Source organism: Ciona intestinalis, chromosome 2 (genome assembly GCF_000224145.3).
Source record: "Ciona intestinalis chromosome 2, KH, whole genome shotgun sequence".
Lineage (NCBI taxonomy): Eukaryota > Metazoa > Chordata > Ascidiacea > Phlebobranchia > Cionidae > Ciona > Ciona intestinalis.
In genome coordinates, this window is record NC_020167.2 from 4,765,261 (window position 1) to 4,784,898 (window position 19,638).

Below are 19,638 nucleotides of genomic sequence, written 5' to 3' on the forward strand. Positions count from 1 at the left end.
TGTTATATTTACCTGTCTAGCTTCAGCAGTGCTACAGTGGACGAGCCACTTTTGGGTGATACGAAACGGTTCGAGTCCGTTGGATTCTTTAAATAAATTAACATGCGGGCAATCTATAGCATGGGTCGTCATGTTGCAATGCGCTGCAAAATCATTCAATGCAAAGAAACCATAATAACTGATGTGAGTTGAAATCTGACATAAACTGCTGTGAATTTTTAACACGTGAGTTTAGTATTTTGTTTGCAATTTAAAAAGGAATGACGTAATCGAAGTAACGCCAAGGTCGAATGACGTCAGAACAGAAAACTAAATTACCTCGCTTCTTGTAATTTGAAGTTTAGAAATTTAAACTGATTAACTATGATACCGTGGCTGGCGTACACAGCACGGTAATTAAAACTGTTGCATTTAGCGTGGCGGGCATGCAGCAACATTTTATTTTGTTTGCACAAGACAAACCACAGACGAACTTAGGGGGTTTTCGGGTGATCAGCTGTTTTGTTCTATCGCCACCTAGCGGTTGCCTATTTTAAAATTAGGTTTAATTAATTCATTTTGTTTGACCAATCACATGGTTTTTACTTTCATTTAACCAAACCAAGTTACACGAGAGGTGTTTATTGCATATATTCCATTCACTCGCCTAAACAAAAACTATCCAGACGTACAAACACTGCTAACAAAGGTTGGCGGTCTTCACAACTTAAAGCACATTTCCTTCGTCCACAAACAGCTTGTTCACAGTCTTCCAACGCTTAAGATTCACTTCAAAATTAAAAGTAAGGTAATTTGCCTAATTTAAAGATGGGACGTTCAGAAAAGGTTATCAAAGAGATATGGAACTAGTGTCAATGGGAAAAACTTAAGTGCTGAATTAGAACACAAATGGAAGCGTAGGCCATGAGATTAAACAAAAAAGCTAGACGTAACGTAAATTAAAAAGAACAATTATTACAATGAAGAAAACAACATCTATGTTGAGAAAATGGGAAAGGAGGACATGTAACACACAAAGGCAAATTGTCATGAGATACATGAGAGGTGACATTACTTCTGGTACGTTTGCAACAACATGTTAACTTTTTTACATAAAACAAAAAATTGAGTTGATGAACAAAAGTGGTGTTGAGGCATCGCTTTGATTGAACCGTCTAAAAACTTGCAACTATAGAAATTTATAGATCCACCATGTCAGTAACTGGTCTATTACGAATTAGCTAGTTGTCTGTATTACAAAAGTCAGTTTAGGCAAAATTTTCGAGCTCATCTGCAAAAGTAAGGATGTCTTCCCTCCAGTAAGTAAACTCGCTGTACTCATGTGCACGGTCAAATCCTTGGTCTTGATCCAAAGGTGGAAAGAAATGGTCCACTGTATCACCAAGGCCAGAGTAACTGGTGGAGTAAGATGTAATGTAAAGTAAAGGTTATGCTCATACTCTTAGCTATAAATAAATTAGCTTTTTCTTTTAAGCTATATTTTTTATGTTTTTCAGCATATTCATCTCAGACGTTGCGTCTCATTGGTTAGAGCTATTGCCTTGTAAGCATTAGCAGACCAAAATATAAATTGATTCTTCGCTATTGCAATGTGTATGACTTTTAAGCATACACTTAACAAAGTCCAAAAACTGATGATCCAAAAAGTTACATATATGCTGAATTTAAAGTACCAAATAAGCACAAAATATAAAACCAAACATCTGTATTATAAGTTGTGATGCTACATTAGGCTACAAAGTGACATTTATAATTTTACTTAACTAAAATAATTTAAGTTTTATGTAAAAAATACTAACGTGGTGGTGTATGTTTGCAGTTGCTCTTGTTTTAATTCTCCTTTGTGGTTGATAGTAAACATACGGTTGCCTGGAACACCAACTGCACTGTAGGCACACACATCCTGTAAGGTAAAAACAAATCATAAAATGTGGACATTGTGACAGGTTAACAATATCAAAAAAAGTTGCGAAAAAACTTACAATAAAATCTTATACCAATTATCTTATACTTACATTTGTTTTGTTTCCAAAGCCAGCAACAAATGGATTGTTTGGAAACAAAGCTTTGATGTCTTTCAAACATTCAATCTTAAACTTTTCCGGTTTCTTTTCAATAACTTCCCTGAGAAACAAATAAAGATAATAACCAAAACTGCACATACCAATACCTGACAGAGCATTTTTTAGATATACAAAACTTTGCTTATCATTTTACTAATAACATAACAGCCTTAAGTGACATATACCATGTGTAAACATTGTAAAAATGACACAGAGTGTAACCGTATAATTATCAAGTGGATCAAACAGAAATACCAAGCAAAGATAAGATCTTAAACAACCAAACACCATCAACAACAATTACTGTTTAGCTTGGACATGTCAACGCTCAAAATGTAAAAACCTTTTAAACGCAATCATCAATGATGTGGGGGAAAGAAGAAGAGGTCCAGGTGGCAAGGAAGCTCCTTGCTGGTTGATCCAATTCAAGTAATCTTTTGTCATCGAAGCTTGCCCAATTGCACGGGAAGATAGATAAATGAACTTGTAACCGTTCCTGAGAATAAGTGATCAAAGTTGAATAATTTAAGTTATATATGATTTAAATAATAATAATTATATATGTATGTATATTATAGGTTCAGGTGTGTAGTAAGTATCACAGTATGTGTTGTAAAGTACATAAGTATATACAGAGTGTTTGGGAAGTCACTGTGCACCTACATATTTATAAACATACACGTTTAAGTATAGAACCCAGAAGGTAAATATGAATGATAATTATAAACAATGTTGAAAACGACTTCTTTTAGCATCAATAAGGGCATTTTTAAGAAAAAAAGAAAATTATATTTTAAAAAATGTGGAAAATTATAAAAACAATGCAGCACAGTAACTTTCCAAAGACTCCGTATGTTGACAAATTTGAAGAAATAAGTTTTAAAAAGCATACTTGCTGATATTCTGGTACAGTTGTGCTACGCCACCTTGTGTCCAATCTTTCCCAACCACTGGTAGAATTTGTCCAAATACATCAGATTTAGTGATGGTGCCATCAATATCTGACACAACGATCTTATCACACCATTTCCACTTAAAAGCAGTCGCCACACATCGAGTGGTGCCTTGGTATTGGGTCGTGACACTGAATGTTATTGTGTTGGCACCAGGTTTCAGGTTTAATTGACTCTGTGTAAAATGATGGTAAAAAAAAGAATGTAGCGACAAAACATGCGTACTTGGCCAAAGTACAATCAATTTAAAACAAACAGAAACAGGCTTGAATAAACAAAGTCTAAAGACTAAGAAACTTTTGGTCGAAATATACTTTTTTGCCAAAGTAGCTTTTTATTACTTAGCCTGTGGAACTCACCAGTTGATCATGTGTAAGTCTGGTTGTTTTTCTCATGGTTTTTAATCCTTGTGGCGAAAGTAAACTATCTGTTGTGAGGTAGTCACGATCATCGGACGTATGAGAATAAATGTCTTCCACTGATTGAGATCTGAAATAAAAATCCTAACATTTTAAACGTACAAAATACCAGACAAAAGTATATATTCTGTTCTTTTTCTCATTGAAATGCACTTTTAGGCTTTAAAAAAAAATTTTTTTTAAATAGCACAAAAATAGCCAATATGTGAATATGTTATTGATCTAATTTAACCTTTTCAGTTCCGGTTCCATGATTATTGATAATTCATGATCGTTGTGAGTTTGTTCTGTTTGTCGCCTTCCACGAGGAGCAATGGGGGCTCGTGGGGCAGATGAAGCTGAAAAAGATTTTCCAACTTTTGTATGACTTTTAGGAGCATCCTGCTGCTTGGAGGTGGTTGAAGCCGGAGTGTTGTCATCGTTTTGAGATACCACTGTGTCAAAACAAAATTTAACAAAATTTATTCACAGAAAAAATATATGTCGGACCAAAATTTCAGATATTTGAAATTCACATAAACAGTTAAAATCCACAAAACCATGCCTGAAACACTTTCCTACTTACTACAATTCAAAAAGGGCAATAAACATTACATGCGAACAATACTATCTATAAATCAAGTAATTAATATCTTTGTTGAATAGCAAGAACTGCCTGCCCTGCAAATAACTTAAAATATATAATAATAAAGTGATGCATATTTAAGATTTTTTATATTTAAGATATGTCTTAGAGTTTTGTATTCCAGATAATGTAAAGAAATTTGGACTTAATCACAGCATTGCTAAATTTGAAGTAGGTTCCCTTTCATATTGTTACCACACACATAAATTATATATAAAAAAGTTCTACACTACATTTTACCACATAAGCCGCTAAAAGATTATTTTTATTATGCCTGTTAGCAGAAGTAAAAAAATATAGGACAAGTTATTTAAACATCCATATTTAGAAACCTGTATTTTCGTTTCGGGATGGGCGTCTCCATAACCAACCCATCAATCTACTTCCTGATTGGGGTAAAGCTGGGGTGCTGGGTTGAATTAATCTTTCTAAGCATTTCTGGTAACAAATTACAAGACTATAATGAGTTATGTCATACCAGGTTACAATTGGGTGGTGAGTCAAATCTGGCCAAGTGTCACAGAAAGAACCTCACCCACATAGAATAGAATGGTCTCCAATTAGTTTATGTTAGTTTTCACAGAATTGTTTATTTTTTGACTGGTATATTAAAAACATTTGCGTAGCATTTGACGTGTATAATTTCATGCAATAAATCAAAGCATTTAATAAGGCTGGTGGTATTGATTTCCAAGGCTATAAAAATATACTCTCAGTAGCAAATAATTCATAATTGATTGCAATCTAAGAACTTGACTTACCATGTCAACAGGTTTTTTAAACACAGCCATTGCAGTAATGACAGGAGCAGCATGCTGCCATGCGAGGTAGTGATCACCAATTTTGACAACCAAGTTTGGATCATTGATAATGGTCATGGCATTCTGCATGAAGTTTTCATACGTCACAAGCTTTTCTTGGAATTTTTCTGTGAAAAGCAAACATTTAAAAGTTTAAATTGATGCTTTTTTGTGTGTTTTGGGGATTGGGTTGCTGTATAAATTAAACAGTTTAATTGCAGCTTATTTTTAAAATTATGCCCTGATTATGTATTGCCCATTGTGGCAAATGTTGGTGCTAAAAAGTTAATGGTTTTTCCAGAATAGAAATTTTAATGAGTTACATTATGTCTGATAACAATAACAACATTAGCAGAAAGTTTAAAATATTTTGTTTTATTTGTTAAATTGCTTTGATAGGCAATGCCCAAAAGTATATCCAAGAAACTTTGTAAAATATAATATATATACTGTATTTCTCGGACTTGATCGGGACGCTTGAGTGGGAACATGACTTCACTATTGCAAGCATGTAACTTTTGGATAGACAAGGGTGTTGGGGTAATCAGCCAAATCTGGCCTAAATCCTAGGTCCTTAAGGACCTCACCCATATAGAGAAAAAGAAAAGAAAAAAACATTGTTTTTTCTATAATATCATTTCCGTCTTATGAGATAAATCACCTGGCTGTACAGCTGCAGATCCAGATGGTATTCCACACAAAGACATGCTAACTTCCTCATTAAAGGTTGAAACAAACCTATAATTAGATTTATACAATTTTTTATTGGTCAAATTACATCATATTAGATGTGTAATACTGGGTTAAAAAAACAAATACACCAACAATTATCTAAATTAAATTCAGATAATAAATATTTTATGTCAATTTAAACAACGAAGCATATGGCCACTTTATGTCATTTTACAAAACTTTTTTTATACCAACTTAGAAAAAAAAACAACATTTTTATACCAATTTTAAAAAACAATAGATATATAAGCATTAAACCAACACAATTTTTATTTTAATTAAAAAAATAAAAAAATACTTACGCTTGATCGTCATGAGTTTGTGAATCAGTTCCACTATCAATGTCACTTGCACTAGTGGGTAGTTCATTTATATCAGGTGATGTTGGTAGCTCTTTTGGACCACCCTGTTAATTTAGAAAGTTAGTTTTATTTTCATGATTCAGTTTGTCTTTTTTTATTATAAAACAAGTAATTTTAAAGACAGGGTGAACAAAGGTTAGGAAAAGAGATCAGTTGTCTTGTATTTAAAAAGTTAAGTTTATATTTTAAAATGTTCCAGTTTGTTATTTTTACTTGATTATCAAACAAGTAACTTTTAAATGGCAGGATATACAAAGGTTAACAGAATAGATTGGTTGTATTTATACCTAGAAGAGAATTATATCATGTGTACACTTATTAATAGATAAAGGACTACAATTTGACATTTTTACAACAATACTCTGCTGTGATTACAATTAGACAGAAATTTTCCAAGAAATGATCTGCTTGGTAAACAATTAAATGTACATTTTTTAAGCAGCATTTTAATTCAGCCAAAATCTTGCCGGAGTGCAGATTGAACTTTGAATAAAATAGTCCTTGTGTACTGAAAATCAGTTCTTAAAAAAATTAACAAAACTCAGTTCCAGACAAAAAAGATTAAAAAATGACAAAATAACGACTAAAGTTTACCTGCAAGTATAAATTGGCTTCAGATGGTTCAAGACTCAATACATCATCAAGGTAAAGACCTTCTGTATCTTTCCTTACTCTGGTTGGGGGGTTCTCTGTTGGTTTGGACTCAGAGGTAGTTTCATCTAAACAGAGACTTAACTTTTATCTGCTACATTAATATTACTGTTTTAATTACTTCACTTTAAAGAAAAAAATCCCCATTTGTAGAAAATGTAGACAAAAAACATGCTACTCTTTAATAGTTATTGTGAAAGCATATGTATAAATGATTATATTTAAATTGTATGAGCATACCTTTTGCAAGTTCTGACTTTGTAACTTCATTTTCAATGTGAACAACATTTCTGAAAATAAACATTTTTTTTCAAATGAAACATAAACACCATGTTGATTTAATGTACTGTGTTTGGAAGTACAATTACAACAGTAATAATAATTACATTCTTTTGTCATTTCAATTACACTAACAAAACTCATAAATTGAGTTAAAATAATAAACAAAAATAAAAAAGAATGGTAATAACAAGAATGTCATTCGTTATACCACAATAATGATTAAAATTGAAGTACAACAAAATAAATAAGACATGTGACCGTTACTTCCTTTACAACACATACCTGAAGTCCAATTCTACTTGATCCACGATCTTCTGTGTCTCGACGTCATCCGAGGACGTGGAAGAGGATGTAGAGGACTCTCGCGCTGAAAGTTTCAAATTTCAAATTCTTTTCATGTGTCCGGGAGGAGAGAGGGAAGATTAGAGAGGAAGAGGAGAGTTTTGATGAAGAAGGTTTGAGAAGACGGTATCAAAACAGGAAATATGACAACACAAACAAAGCGATGCAGAAAGAGCAGGAAATCACGACACAACAACATGACACAGCAGATAGAGCAAACTGGTAAGAAGAAGCAACCAGTAAGCAAGTATAATTGACTTACATCTATCATTTGTAGCGGGAAGTTGCCCCCAACCCCACATCATTCCTGAACCTTGTCGGTTACAACTTGCTTCAGAATCACTGAACGGACTTTCAATTACACCGCGCAACCTGAAAGTAAAAAAAAAAAATTTAACACAGAAAAATGAGTGGAACCAATCAGATAACATTAATATTGTTAAGTTGTTTTAAATAATATCAAATATGACAAGGTACGTAAGAGAACCAGGAATGTATATTTCAACCACAATTTATTTTTTAGACATTTAAACATAAAAAGTTAAAGATTTAAATAAAATAACACTGAACTGCTTGACTACAAAAAGTAACCAAGAAAATTTTGTATTTCTCATTTTAGCCATTTGGTTTTAAATTATAAAACAATTTAATTGTTTTTTTTTTAATTATTAAAATGGACATTGAATTGTAATCGTGTTTGAAATATTTATAGGTTTAATGTTGTGTTTTAACTTACTCGTCCAAATTAGCAACTTCACTATCAGATTGAACACACCGGATCTCAGAAAAGTTGTTTCGATTTTCATCAGGGCTGTAATGACATACAAGGTTAACAAGGTTAAATTAGCTGTAGGACATTATTTGGAGAACGTTTATTTAAATACTGACTCAAAGGTATCGTCTTAGGTTTAAAAAAATATTTGTTTATTGAGCAGTAATTACCATTTTTTTTATTAAATTGTACAAAATTTAATAGTAATTTGCAGCAAGGTCCAATGAAATATATGTATATAACTGAATATTTGGAAAAGTTAAGTTCCTGTATCATTAATGAACTTTATAACTGAATTTTTAAACTATAAATGTTGATATAAAAGTGTGAGAGATATTTAAAGAATAAGAAAATGAGTAAGAGCGTGCATGGCCATGCAGTTTAAGAGAAAAAAGGTAAAGGGTTTTGTGAAAAGAAAACACAAGTTTATGAAGACCGGAAACTGATAGTTTGGTGAATTTGCATTTCTAGCATCATTCCAAATAATATTTTTTTGATTTCATATGAGTTATTTTCAATATATATATTTTTTTCAGAAAATAATTTTCTTGATAATTAAAATAACCAATTGCTTTGTTTTAATGTAAATTAAGTGTACGGCTGGTGAGCAGTGACCGCCATATTGAAGGCTGTTCACCTGTCTTCCCATGAACCTGATATTTCCACACTGCAGTCACTTGCATCGCTGTCATACATTGAAACGCGTAACTTGGGAACGCAACCCACTGGGTCCCTGTGCCAGTTAGATATGAAAGAAAGATGGAAGAAATGGAAAGAAAGGATCACCGAAAACAGACACCGAAAGTTAAAATGTGCAAACACCAAAAGTTAGAATATGTATAAAGTTAGGACAGTATGCTTAACTTGCAGCAGTGCCTCTGCAGATCAATACAGCACAGAACTAAGAATTCCAAGCTATTCATTATTTATTCATGAAATAATATTCCAGCCTTTCCAGGTATTGACGAGCTATAGGAATTGTGTTTTGTATTCATAAAGAACCTAGCTACCTGTAATCCGCAGAGCTTTGGCTTGACGTTCTGTTCGCATCCAAAGGTTCCGCAAGAGTCTCACTTTCCTGGGCCCCAACATCCAATTTTTCTTCCTCATCTGAGCAAGAGTTTGATCCCGCTCCTGAGGATGTGTTGGGAGGAACGATGGACTTTCTCTTTCTCTTCTTTCTCCTTCTTCTCTTTCCACTTTCACTGAAAACACTTTCACCACTGTGGATTAAATGAATCAATGTAACAAAACATCAGAAAGCAGAACAATGGAAGCACACATAGAAGCCAACATGCTACTAAAATCTTTAGCTATTCATAAAATGTCTTTGATTTTAAATGGCAAACATTAAAACCACTTTAACCAGAAAAAAATAGGCAAAGAAGTTTAAAATGTTTTTTAAAAACACAAATATTAAAACAGCTATCTTAATAGCAAGTTCAACTACGAACAACTAGATAACAAAAATTGATTTTAAAATAGCAAACATTACAATAGCTATTTTAACCAAGAAGGATTGGGTAGAAAAGTAAAATGAGATTGATTTAGCTGTGTTGTTTGTGCAGATATCAATCTATCGTAAAGAGAAACATAATACAAAATGAGTCATATAACATATAGTAGCAGTTGTTGTTGTTGTTTACTGTGGTAATTATACAGCGAGTGTGACATGCATAACATCCTGATGCAGACATAACAAGTATGGTTGAAGGCCTTTATGTGGTTTGATAGACAGAGAAATTTGAATGGCATATACAGAAGATTATGTTGTCTTTGAAGTTTTATATTTTACTCGTTGCATTAGATGTTACACACCAATTAAAGCCAGGCTCTGCCCTTGTTAATATACATAAGCAGTTTCCTGCTTTTGCCGTCGAAACCACGCAAGCCGGCCGGCAGTCTGGCAAGCGAGTAACTTGCGGTCACACACACGAGGCAATCAGGCGACTATCACTCCATACTGGTGTGCGTCAAGCTTCGTCGGTGCTCTTATTATCAGCCGACGGAGTTTCGAATATGTGAACTTACATGCACTGTTGTACGTCATTCGAGGAATTTCGTTTACTTATGGAGTGGGCGAAGTACAATATCTAAGCTTAAGGCGACGTTTTGCTTGTTTTATGGGCGCGCAACACATAATTGAATTGCGCCGTAAAGAAGTCGTTATGTAATGTAGCAACGTTTTTAATACTGAAACGACGACCTTGTGAATTGAATGACATTGCACTTCGGGCAATATGAGTAAATAATGTTAAATTATTTCATTGATGTAGCGTAAGTTGTTACCATATAATAACGCGATCGTGTAATTCCACTATCAATGTACGTCACGTTTAGAGCTATGTTACCGCATGGAAAATCCCGGCAATGTATTTTCGTGTATTGCAGAATTATCATGCCACTTTGTTCAGTCTGCAAGTGTTGAAATCTGGGCGTTGCTGCGTTGGTAGCTCGGCCAATCACAAGCAAGTGACCGAGAGTAACCTCCGCAATGAGATAATGACAAGAGAACAAAGAACTGCGTCTCGTGATAATGGTGCAACCCGGTTAAGAGTTACGACTACGCATTCTCGTTAAAATAATACGGGTGAAATTTGGCGTTTGAATTATTCAGTTTCACACTAGGCACCTTTAATCAGCTTTTATTGGGACCAGTCTAAAATAATATTTCTTCTAATATGATTTCTTACATAGAACGTTTAATTCGACTCTTTCTTGGTAAAAAAGTGATAAAATTATGTCTTCTTTACGTGGAAGCAGACTGTCTGAACTTTGCCAAACATTGATCAGACACCGCAGAATGTTAAAAGAGAGAGAGAGAAACATCAGCCAAGTCAAACGGCGCTCACCGACATACCATAACCCTTTAATACATAATAGTGGCCTGGAGAGCGATTAAGTAGGTCAATGACTTATACAACACGCTGCGTGCTTCCAGCGGCAATTAAAACTCTTCACTGCATGTGTTTTAAACAAAGTGACGATTACAAACAAGAATTACGGTTTTAGTTTAGGTTACTATGGTAATCCACACGTAACTGCTAATTTTAGTGCGTAAATTACTTCTCTAAAACTTTGTGTTGCTATGGGGGATTGTAAATTACAACACACGCTTGATAGAACACAAAGAAAGCAATGATTATACAAATAAACCTACATACATCTGGTAGACCATTTAAAGTTAATTACCCTCTAATAAGCCTTTAAGTCTGGTGGTTAAGTGGTAGCCAGCACGATACATAGTCTATTAATCTCTGATATAACTATTTTGGTATAGTATAATCACATATAATAATAACAGTATGTTCACAATGGGAGCCACATGCTATGGTAAGTTTAAAACATTTAGTTAATTACAAATCAGTAAACAAAACAACAAAAGTTTCAGATAATAAATAAAAGTAACAAAAACAAACAACATTCAGTTGATGAACGTTCACTGCCCTGCCCACAATTGGGAAAATTTAGAACCTACTACATTATATATCATTTTACAGATATTATTATAACAACTGACCTAATAGAAGTTGTATATGTATTAGGTTTAATAAACCTATTTAACTGAGCATTGTATGCACATTTTTACTACAGCAGAACAACTGTTGCTATTTTGGTATCATAATCAAAATAAAAAAACACAAATATGAAACATTGTTTTAATTATGATACTAAAGAATATGTAGTGTACTACTGGTATATATTTTATTTTAAGTCAATTTCATCAGTTATTCATCCAACTTTGAAGTGTTCAGACACTTTAGACACTGATACCACCATACTACAGTCTACAGATATATGTTTATTAGTCATCATAATCTAGTTAAATAATGAAATGTAGCTGTAGTGCTATGAACGTTATGAATGAATGGATCGTATTTATTCTCACAACGGGCCAATGACAGTCATTATAAAACTTTCTGTTTGAGTTTCAGCCACCTCATGCCTGCCAAAGAGTAAGCTAGGTATATTGGGCTATATACCTTGAGGTTACTAGTTACTACTCAACCTGAAAAAAACTCACAAATTATTTGAATCATCTTTTGTTGGCGTGGATGGTCGGGAGGGTAAGGGAGAAGTCATGAGGCGAAGTGGGATTGCTTCTTCCTCATCTATTTTCTCCACAAAGAAAGCTTCACCCTGATCCCCAAGTTTCATATGGAGATCCTTGACACGCTCACCGTTGATAGCGATGTTTACCTGCAGAATGATGTATGGGATTTATTAGTCATTACACTTTTTAAAGTGGTTTGCTCATCTACATTTTCTTAATTTGATACTGTATATTTCTTTCAGGTCTGAAATTTGGCATTATAGTATGAAAACAAACATATTTAATTGTGTAGAGCAGTTCTTCCTAACTCCTTGGTCATTATTTATTTAGTTGGGTTACTACTACTGAGGTTCAGAAGTTCAGAACGCTTTTTGATTGCTATTGTTGTACTTAAACTAATTTAATTATGGGTTTTGTTGCAAAAAAGATTGACAGCACTGGTGTAAGCTATATATTTTATGTTTACAAAGTGCATACCAGCTTTTCACGTGCTCGTAGAACTCCAAGTTTACCAAATCGAACATGAAAAGGCGAAGCAACTAAGGAACCATCTGGTTGTTCAACAACAAGGATGTCAATGGCACCTGTAGTGAAAATTACCACATTACTCTTTTAAATGTAAACTTATTGTGGTTAGTAATGAATAGATAGAGCATATACAACAACAATACCTGTCAGGGTTGCAGGGTTCAACTGATTATACATGTACTTCAACATCCCGAATCCTTTGTATACCATATTCATGGTGATTGCTTTGTTGGTGACGTTTCTTCAAAATACTGTTCGTAACAACTTCTTATCACTGTCTGTAGGAGTCGTGGTAACTGGTGATCTGCACTCGCCGCCTGCTATAACACTTTCGTGACTTCACCAACAAAACATACTCTTTGATACGACAATTACAGGAACGAGTGTTTATATACCCAGAACTCTCGCGCCATCTAGCTGTTTAACTATTTGTAACATAAACGCGAAAAAAACAGACACAAGTATTCCTCAAAAGCAGAGTTTTGGTGCAAAAAGCAGAGTTTTGGTGTTATTGATACTGTAAAATTGAAGAAGAATAATACCTTTTTCTGATGTTTGATCATTATTTGTGACCTAAACTTGCAAAAATACTGCACACATGCGCCACACGTACGAACGTTATTGCACACATGTACGCGCCTTACCGCACATTCATGCAGGGCGTCCGCGTAAATCGACTTCTCTCGTCTTTTAGGTTAACCAGCCACTGCAGGCAGAACAATTGACGTTTAAGATTTGTTTAACAGTTTTACCAAAACAGCTAATATTCAGATCACAGCCTCAAATAGCTTTATTAAATTGCTTTTTTCTTATAGCTGTAATTATTTTCTAATACAGCTTTAACGTCAACGAAATACTTAAAGCGAAATGGCAGTTGCGTTGCTGTTAATAATTGTTGTGACTTGTGTTATTGCTTTGCACTACCGGAAGGGTATTGCTCGCCATTTTAAAAACAGACTGATGTTGAGCCGACTTCCCTCGTTGCCAGATCCGGCATACCCTTTAATTGGTCATGCCTACCTGCTTCGAGGAGATCCATCTCGGTTTTTCGAGTTTGTCACCGAAACCACAAACGCAATGGTAACTGAAGTAAACGAAAAAATCGGTATCTTGTGGCTTGGTCCAGTACCTCTTATGGTAGTTTGCCACCCCGAAGCAGCAGAGGTGGTTTTAAGGAGTTCAAAACACATGGAGAAGTCTTACCTGTACAAATTCCTTCACCCATGGCTTGGTACTGGCTTACTGACGTCTGGAGGGGAAAAGTGGAAACAACGAAGGAGACTGATCACCCCGTCTTTTCACTTTAACATACTTCAGGACTTCCTCGAAGTAATGAACGAAGAGTCAGGCAAGTTAATTAATAATTTGAAAAAGAAATTAAAATCGGGCGTGAAAGTTGACGTCGGAAAAGCGGTGACAATGTGCGCTTTGGATATTATTTGTGAAACTGCAATGGGACAAACAGTGAACGCACAGGAAAATGACGACTCAAGTTACGTAAGAGCATTGTATAGGTATGTAATGGGAACTTTTATAGCAAACGTTATGTGCAAATTATATAGTGACCTGTATAGCTTTATTTAAGGGCAAACAGTAAACCTCGCCCGTACGTTACGTCTTTGTGACTTCGGTGAATGCTGCTGCCTATAAAACAATGCTGCCTTCGCAGAGCATTTAATAATTAAACGGTAATTAAACAAACTTTTATTGCGCGTCACATGATCAATGGGCAAACAGGGTATCGTCACGCACTCAAGGTTAAGAAAATAGTGACTTTTCCCACAGAAACTCCTATAGTATTTGCTACAACTCACCCATATTCTGTGTGCTTAACCATGTACATTATACAGACAAACTATATTTACACTACATGCTACAAATCTACGGGTTGTTTTTATACAAATAAACTGACATAGGCTACTTTTAGAATCTCGGAACTTATACAGCTTCGTCAAAAGACCCCAACACTGTGGTGGGATCCAGCGTTTTCTCGCATGAAACTCGGAAAAGAGCACGAAAACTTGCTCAGTATTTTACACGGTTTTACACGTGACGTCATCACGAAACGCGCGAAAACCCGAGACCAGAAAATTGTGGAGGTTTGCCTGACACGATAAATTGTTTTATTTTGTTTTAAGATTCAAATACTTGTAGAACCCGAGACGAATGGCGTTTCTTGACGTACTCCTGCACGCTGAAACAGAAGACGGCAAAACGCTCTCACTTAACGACATTCAAGAGGAAGTGGATACGTTCATGTTTGAAGGACACGATACAACAGCGGCTGCCATGACGTGGGCGATCTACGTCATAGGCCGACATCCTGATATACAAAAAAAGATCCACGAGGAACTAGATGCTGTTTTCGGAGAGGATAGAGGAGGCACAATCACTAACAACCAACTTCAGAAGCTTTCTTACTTGGAAAGAGTGATTAAAGAATGTCTACGGTTATACCCGTCTGTGCCGTTCTATGCGCGAGTCTTGAGTGAGGATTGCAAGGTCGGAGATTACATGGTACCGAAAGGAACACAGACTGTGATCTTTGCCCACACAATCCACCACCATCCTTATGTGTGGGAAGATCCAGAAAAATTTGATCCCGATCGTTTCCTAGCAGAAAATTGTGTTAAGCGCCATCCCTACGCTTACATTCCGTTTTCAGCCGGCCCACGTAACTGCATCGGTCAGAAATTTGCTCTCATGGAAGAAAAAGTTATCTTGTCCAAGCTTTTGCATAATTACTTCGTTGTTTCACATGACAAGAAAGAAGATCTTGTGATAAATGGAGACCTTATTCTTCGCTCGTCTACCCCACTTAACATTACATTAGAAGCCCGCAAATAAAAAAATAATGATATCACTTTTTCACGTACTTCTTCAGTTTAAAATAAAGATGTAAATTTTATAATTTGATTGCTTTAATGCAATTAAAGGTGCACATGTAATAAAAGGCGTAAAATGAACAATGACTGTTATCAAAAACAATGTGGCAGCTTGATTATCATCAGGAATCATAACTAATGTTCACACAACTGCTTTTGAGCAATCTCTTCAGAGCCCCTTCCAACACTTTGTGATAACAGCATGAGCATATCAGTATCACAAATATTCATCAAAATGCAAGTTTCTTTAGCAACAAATATAAGTTTTGGTCAACTGTCATACCATGCAAATTGTTTGCATCTCCCTGAAGCCGCATCAGTAAACCGCCAAATGAAACGTAGGCGGATAATTTGGAAGCAACATCTCCAACACTTTCTTCACCCTCTATTCGATAAACCTGCATATACAATAAAAAACTTAGGTGAGTAAACATACAATCCATATATATACATTTTTACTGAAGTAAAAAATAAAGTAAAAATACAATCAAAAACTGGTTTAATTTAATAAGAATACATATATATATATATATACAAAATAAACATATTTTACTCAGTAACATTAGAATTCTTGCTATTTTATGAAAACCTAATTTACAATAAACAATATTCGGAACAAAATGTAAAAAAACCATTTCAATACCTTTCCATACATGACGTATTCGAACTGGTCGGCCCTGGTTGGATTTTTCTCCCAAAGAGGATTGAACTCTCCATCAGCAGGAGTGCCATCTTCACTGAGTGTAGTTGCCAGTACAAGCCGGAACTTGTCACCTAGCTCAACTGGGTACAGCTGAATAACAAGGTAGTTCATTATTGCAAAACCTAATAAATTTTAATAAGCATGAATACTCAACACAAAGGTAAAATTTTAAATAAAATATTTGGTATTGTTTAATAAATTATGATATAGTTATTTAATGATTAAATGAATGTATCTAATTTAGCCCTGTATGTCGGGAAAGTAACGATCGGTATAACACCGTCACACTGGACACTGGTGTTGTGCTTCATACAACTCGTGCCCGCTTACAAGTTACTACATACAAATTTGTGTGTGATTATTTTGTTGTTTTTTTTTACATTCTTATTAGTGTAATAGCAATTTGTATAACTTAAAAGCAACCACTATGAAAAATTATGCAAAATAATGAAAGTTCACTAAAAATATGTTTAGCCAAAAGGACATTTTGTTTATCTCACAAGAGTAATTGGGACATACCTGTGTGTTGATGTCGAGAATGAGTTCCATTTTGAACGACTCGCTATCACAATGTAAACGTGAAACACGGTCGAACTTCTTACCCTCTGGATCTACATCCTTAATGTCGAATATATCTTCAAAAAGTAGTCCTGTTGCCATATTCTACCTTTAACGTGTTTATTAATAAGCTAGAAAAACTTTCAATCACATACGCATAACCGTATGTGCGTGTATTTCTATGTTTTATTCGCGCCAACGTGATTCTGAGCATAGTGTTGCCAAAACAAAATGTTAGTTTTACCTTACGTTTATTATCAGCTCGAAAAAATAAAATAACATGCATACATTGAAATTAACGCGTTTTAAACAGATTGGCTATGTCATTTTTAACAATTATCTCTTTAAAACAAAAAATTAATGTTTAATGAATAACTGATTTGGAAGCACTTTTTAGAAGATGTTGCCAATGTGATGTAACAAGCGGCAATCTTTAGTGTTGAAAGAAACAGCTGATCTACTGATTAGTCAAATTAATGAAAAATGCCGTTTCGCCGTTTACTTGGACTTTTACTCAACAATCCACAGTTAATCGAAAGACTTTCCGAAACAAAAGCGATTCGTATCGCGGCCCAGAAAGCAGTCGGTTTATACAACAATGCAGTGGTATGTTTTTTTAAGTTTTTCGTATAGGGCTATATTTATATTTTTTAACAAATGATGTGTAGCATATATAGCTAACGCAGAAATATACAAAAATCTCAAGTATATCCAATAAAATAAGATAAACAGTTTTTAAATATGAAAATTAGGTGCTAATAAAGTATACTTCTTCCAACCTTGCTACTTTAGCCTAACCCCAACTCGAGATATTTAATCTAATTTTAAAATTGTAATAGTGTATTTTTTATGAAGAGTTACCGTTCCGATCTAAGGTTTTCTCTTTTTTTGGTCTTTTGTTTTTTCTATAGGCAAGGGGGGAGTATATTTTACTAGCACTAAAAATTATGTTTATAAACATTAAATACCCTTGGCCTTGAAGTTAAATGTCAACTCATAAGTGGGCATGAGTGAAAACAAACACAGAGTTATAATGACTGTTGTTGTCCTGCCATAAGAATAAATTAACAAGTAAAGTTTAGCCAAAGGGACGAAAAATACTAAATTATTAATTTCTTAAGGGGGCTGTACACAGTATCCGGCATGCGAATTCGTATGCAAACCCATTACCGAGTTCCGCATGCGGCAGCGAAATCCGGACAAAACATACAAAACGGACGAATTCCGGATACCTGTACAGCCACCTTTAGTAGGAATTAGAAACAATTTGTCACTTAAATTACTTTATGTATACTTGTGGTAACAGCCACATACTGAATTATCTATACCTTAATTACAGTAAATAACCATAATAAATTAGAAAAATAATAAGTATAAATACGTCTGCATATACCTGGACCCTGTATTTTTCTTATTACAACATGATGATTCCTTAACTTTTATTAATAAATCTGACACATACCTCAAAAAATATACTAACTTTTTTCCTCACCACATGGCTGCAATGCCAATACCATCACTGGATTTTAATTTATTAAATCTACTTCAGGCGAAAGGATTATCAGCCACAAACAAATTGGAAGGTAATATTAAAGAAAAAGTAGCGGATTTTCCAAAATCTAAAAGTTCAAATGAAAGTAGTTTTTTGTCAAATTTTAAGCAAGAAATGGAAGAGGAATATTCAAGAATGAAAAAAGATAAAAAACTGTGATTGTCAAAAGCTTTTTATGCAATTGTTTCTCTTATTCTTATTTACTTGCATTGTTGCATAGGTAACTACTATTGTTCATTTAGATAGCTTTGTTTTTATCAACTTAAAAAAACAATGTGGAAAAGATCTATGTGCATAAACTACAGACTATTTTATAACCAGCATATTTACATCTACAGAAAAAAGATAACTACAGTACACAGTGTAAAATTATGCCAAACGATAACATAAATTGGGAAAATAATAACATTTGTACGACATAATTCACTCCTATTAATGCTAGGTAACATGATTAACCCCAACCAAAAAGCTAGGTAACTCTTAAAACAATACAAATGATCACAGTAGGTATATAAAGGTTAAAAAAAATATGCCTTTTTAAGTGTAGGTGCAAACAACAGCAGCTTATTCATCATGTGTGTAGTTTTTCCAATATGATTTTTGTTGTTTTCCTTCCTAAATATAAAAAATGATGAATACCCCTGTTAATTTATCAATAGGCACCAATTAATTATATGACTGACAAAGTTTTCGCAAAAAACTTACTTTTGTTGTAAACTTTTCACTTGATAAAACCATGTCCATAGACAGGGGAAGTGTTTCAGGTAATTCTGCAAATACAAAATAAAATGTTATGCAGATATTTGTATTTTTTCGTGTATTGATAGATGGAACAAACAGCTAGACCTTTAATATGGAGCATGTTCTATAAATAAATTTAACAATCAGGATTAAATTACAAAATGCAAAAGATTTATGAGAAACTCAGTTTAATGAGAATGCTTGAACATTCCTTTTGTAATAAAAAGGCTTTAACTTTATTGCACACACGTTCCGATTTGGCGAATGTCATCAGGGTATGGGGCAGCAAACTAAGTTGCTAACAATGTTTTATTACCGGAAGATGGCAGAAAAAATGTTTAGGCTTTGTAGATTAGGCTTTGCAACCACAGTAGCAGAATGAATGAATGAATGTAACTTACTTTATCCTCGCGTGGCCGGAAAACGACAGTCGTTATCACATGGGTTTAACACCTCGTGCCATCTTACGAGTTGCCATTTATGTTACTTTGTGGGTGATTATTTTTTTTGGATTTTTTTTCATTTTTTTATGTATGGCTGATAATTTGGACAACCCATTAGTGACCACTGGGTTGAAGCAATTGTCGTTAAGTGACTTGCCCAAGGACACATACGC

At 34.3% G+C, this 19,638-nt stretch overlaps 6 protein-coding genes across 9 annotated transcripts in view; 2 read left to right on the forward strand and 4 right to left on the reverse strand.

The window, feature by feature from the left end:
- The window catches only part of LOC100175972 (ubiquitin carboxyl-terminal hydrolase 22-like), a 5,675-nt gene extending 5,432 nt beyond the window's left edge, over positions 1 to 243 (reverse strand). The window contains 1 exon segment of the mRNA XM_009859359.3: positions 13 to 243. Coding sequence (XP_009857661.2) covers positions 13 to 132 — 120 coding nt within the window. The 5' untranslated portion in view covers positions 133 to 243.
- Positions 244 to 605: 362 nt separating this feature from the next.
- On the reverse strand, positions 606 to 12,943 carry LOC100183801 (phosphatidate phosphatase LPIN1). Of its 2 annotated transcripts, XM_018817442.2 has the most exons (21): positions 12,727 to 12,943; positions 12,533 to 12,639; positions 12,026 to 12,201; positions 9,012 to 9,224; positions 8,639 to 8,734; positions 7,966 to 8,040; positions 7,492 to 7,601; positions 7,170 to 7,254; positions 6,846 to 6,895; positions 6,549 to 6,673; positions 5,895 to 5,998; positions 5,522 to 5,598; positions 4,822 to 4,988; positions 4,393 to 4,498; positions 3,668 to 3,869; positions 3,376 to 3,505; positions 2,956 to 3,191; positions 2,407 to 2,559; positions 2,016 to 2,124; positions 1,800 to 1,903; positions 606 to 1,395 (listed from the first exon to the last, which is right to left on the reverse strand). In XM_018817442.2, the coding sequence occupies exons 1-21, from the start codon at positions 12,797 to 12,799 to the stop codon at positions 1,248 to 1,250; spliced, it is 2,646 nt and encodes an 881-aa protein (XP_018672987.1). In that variant the 5' UTR covers positions 12,800 to 12,943; the 3' UTR covers positions 606 to 1,247. The 2 variants fall into 2 exon arrangements, with proteins under 2 accessions (XP_018672987.1, XP_009857662.1); XM_009859360.3 differs by lacking the exon at positions 8,639 to 8,734.
- A 473-nt stretch (positions 12,944 to 13,416) lies between these two features.
- LOC100180750 (cytochrome P450 4V2) lies at positions 13,417 to 15,549 on the forward strand. The gene is made up of 3 exons (XM_002123104.4): positions 13,417 to 14,097; positions 14,511 to 14,682; positions 14,738 to 15,549. The coding sequence occupies exons 1-3, from the start codon at positions 13,451 to 13,453 to the stop codon at positions 15,428 to 15,430; spliced, it is 1,512 nt and encodes a 503-aa protein (XP_002123140.1). The 5' UTR covers positions 13,417 to 13,450; the 3' UTR covers positions 15,431 to 15,549.
- On the reverse strand, positions 15,487 to 16,929 carry LOC100178283 (DNA-directed RNA polymerases I, II, and III subunit RPABC3-like). Its single transcript, XM_002122882.4, has 3 exons — positions 16,691 to 16,929; positions 16,112 to 16,261; positions 15,487 to 15,866 (listed from the first exon to the last, which is right to left on the reverse strand). Exons 1-3 carry the CDS (start codon positions 16,829 to 16,831, stop codon positions 15,699 to 15,701), a joined length of 459 nt encoding a protein of 152 aa, XP_002122918.1. The 5' UTR covers positions 16,832 to 16,929; the 3' UTR covers positions 15,487 to 15,698.
- Positions 16,930 to 17,038: 109 nt separating this feature from the next.
- Positions 17,039 to 18,919, forward strand: LOC100183101 (uncharacterized protein NCBP2-AS2-like). Its single transcript, XM_009859361.3, has 2 exons — positions 17,039 to 17,335; positions 18,279 to 18,919. The coding sequence occupies exons 1-2, from the start codon at positions 17,213 to 17,215 to the stop codon at positions 18,438 to 18,440; spliced, it is 285 nt and encodes a 94-aa protein (XP_009857663.1). The 5' UTR covers positions 17,039 to 17,212; the 3' UTR covers positions 18,441 to 18,919.
- Positions 18,458 to 19,638, reverse strand: part of LOC100186165 — a 4,778-nt gene continuing 3,597 nt past the window's right edge. The window contains exons 11-12 of one of the 3 annotated variants that reach the window (XM_002121792.5): positions 18,987 to 19,051; positions 18,458 to 18,896 (exon numbers count right to left, since the gene is read on the reverse strand). In XM_002121792.5, the coding sequence (XP_002121828.3) occupies positions 18,846 to 18,896; positions 18,987 to 19,051 (116 nt within the window). In that variant the 3' untranslated portion in view covers positions 18,458 to 18,845. Of the gene's footprint in view, positions 19,402 to 19,638 lie in introns of all 3 variants that reach the window. The other 2 variants (XR_003397554.1, XM_026840563.1) reach the window with 2 other exon arrangements.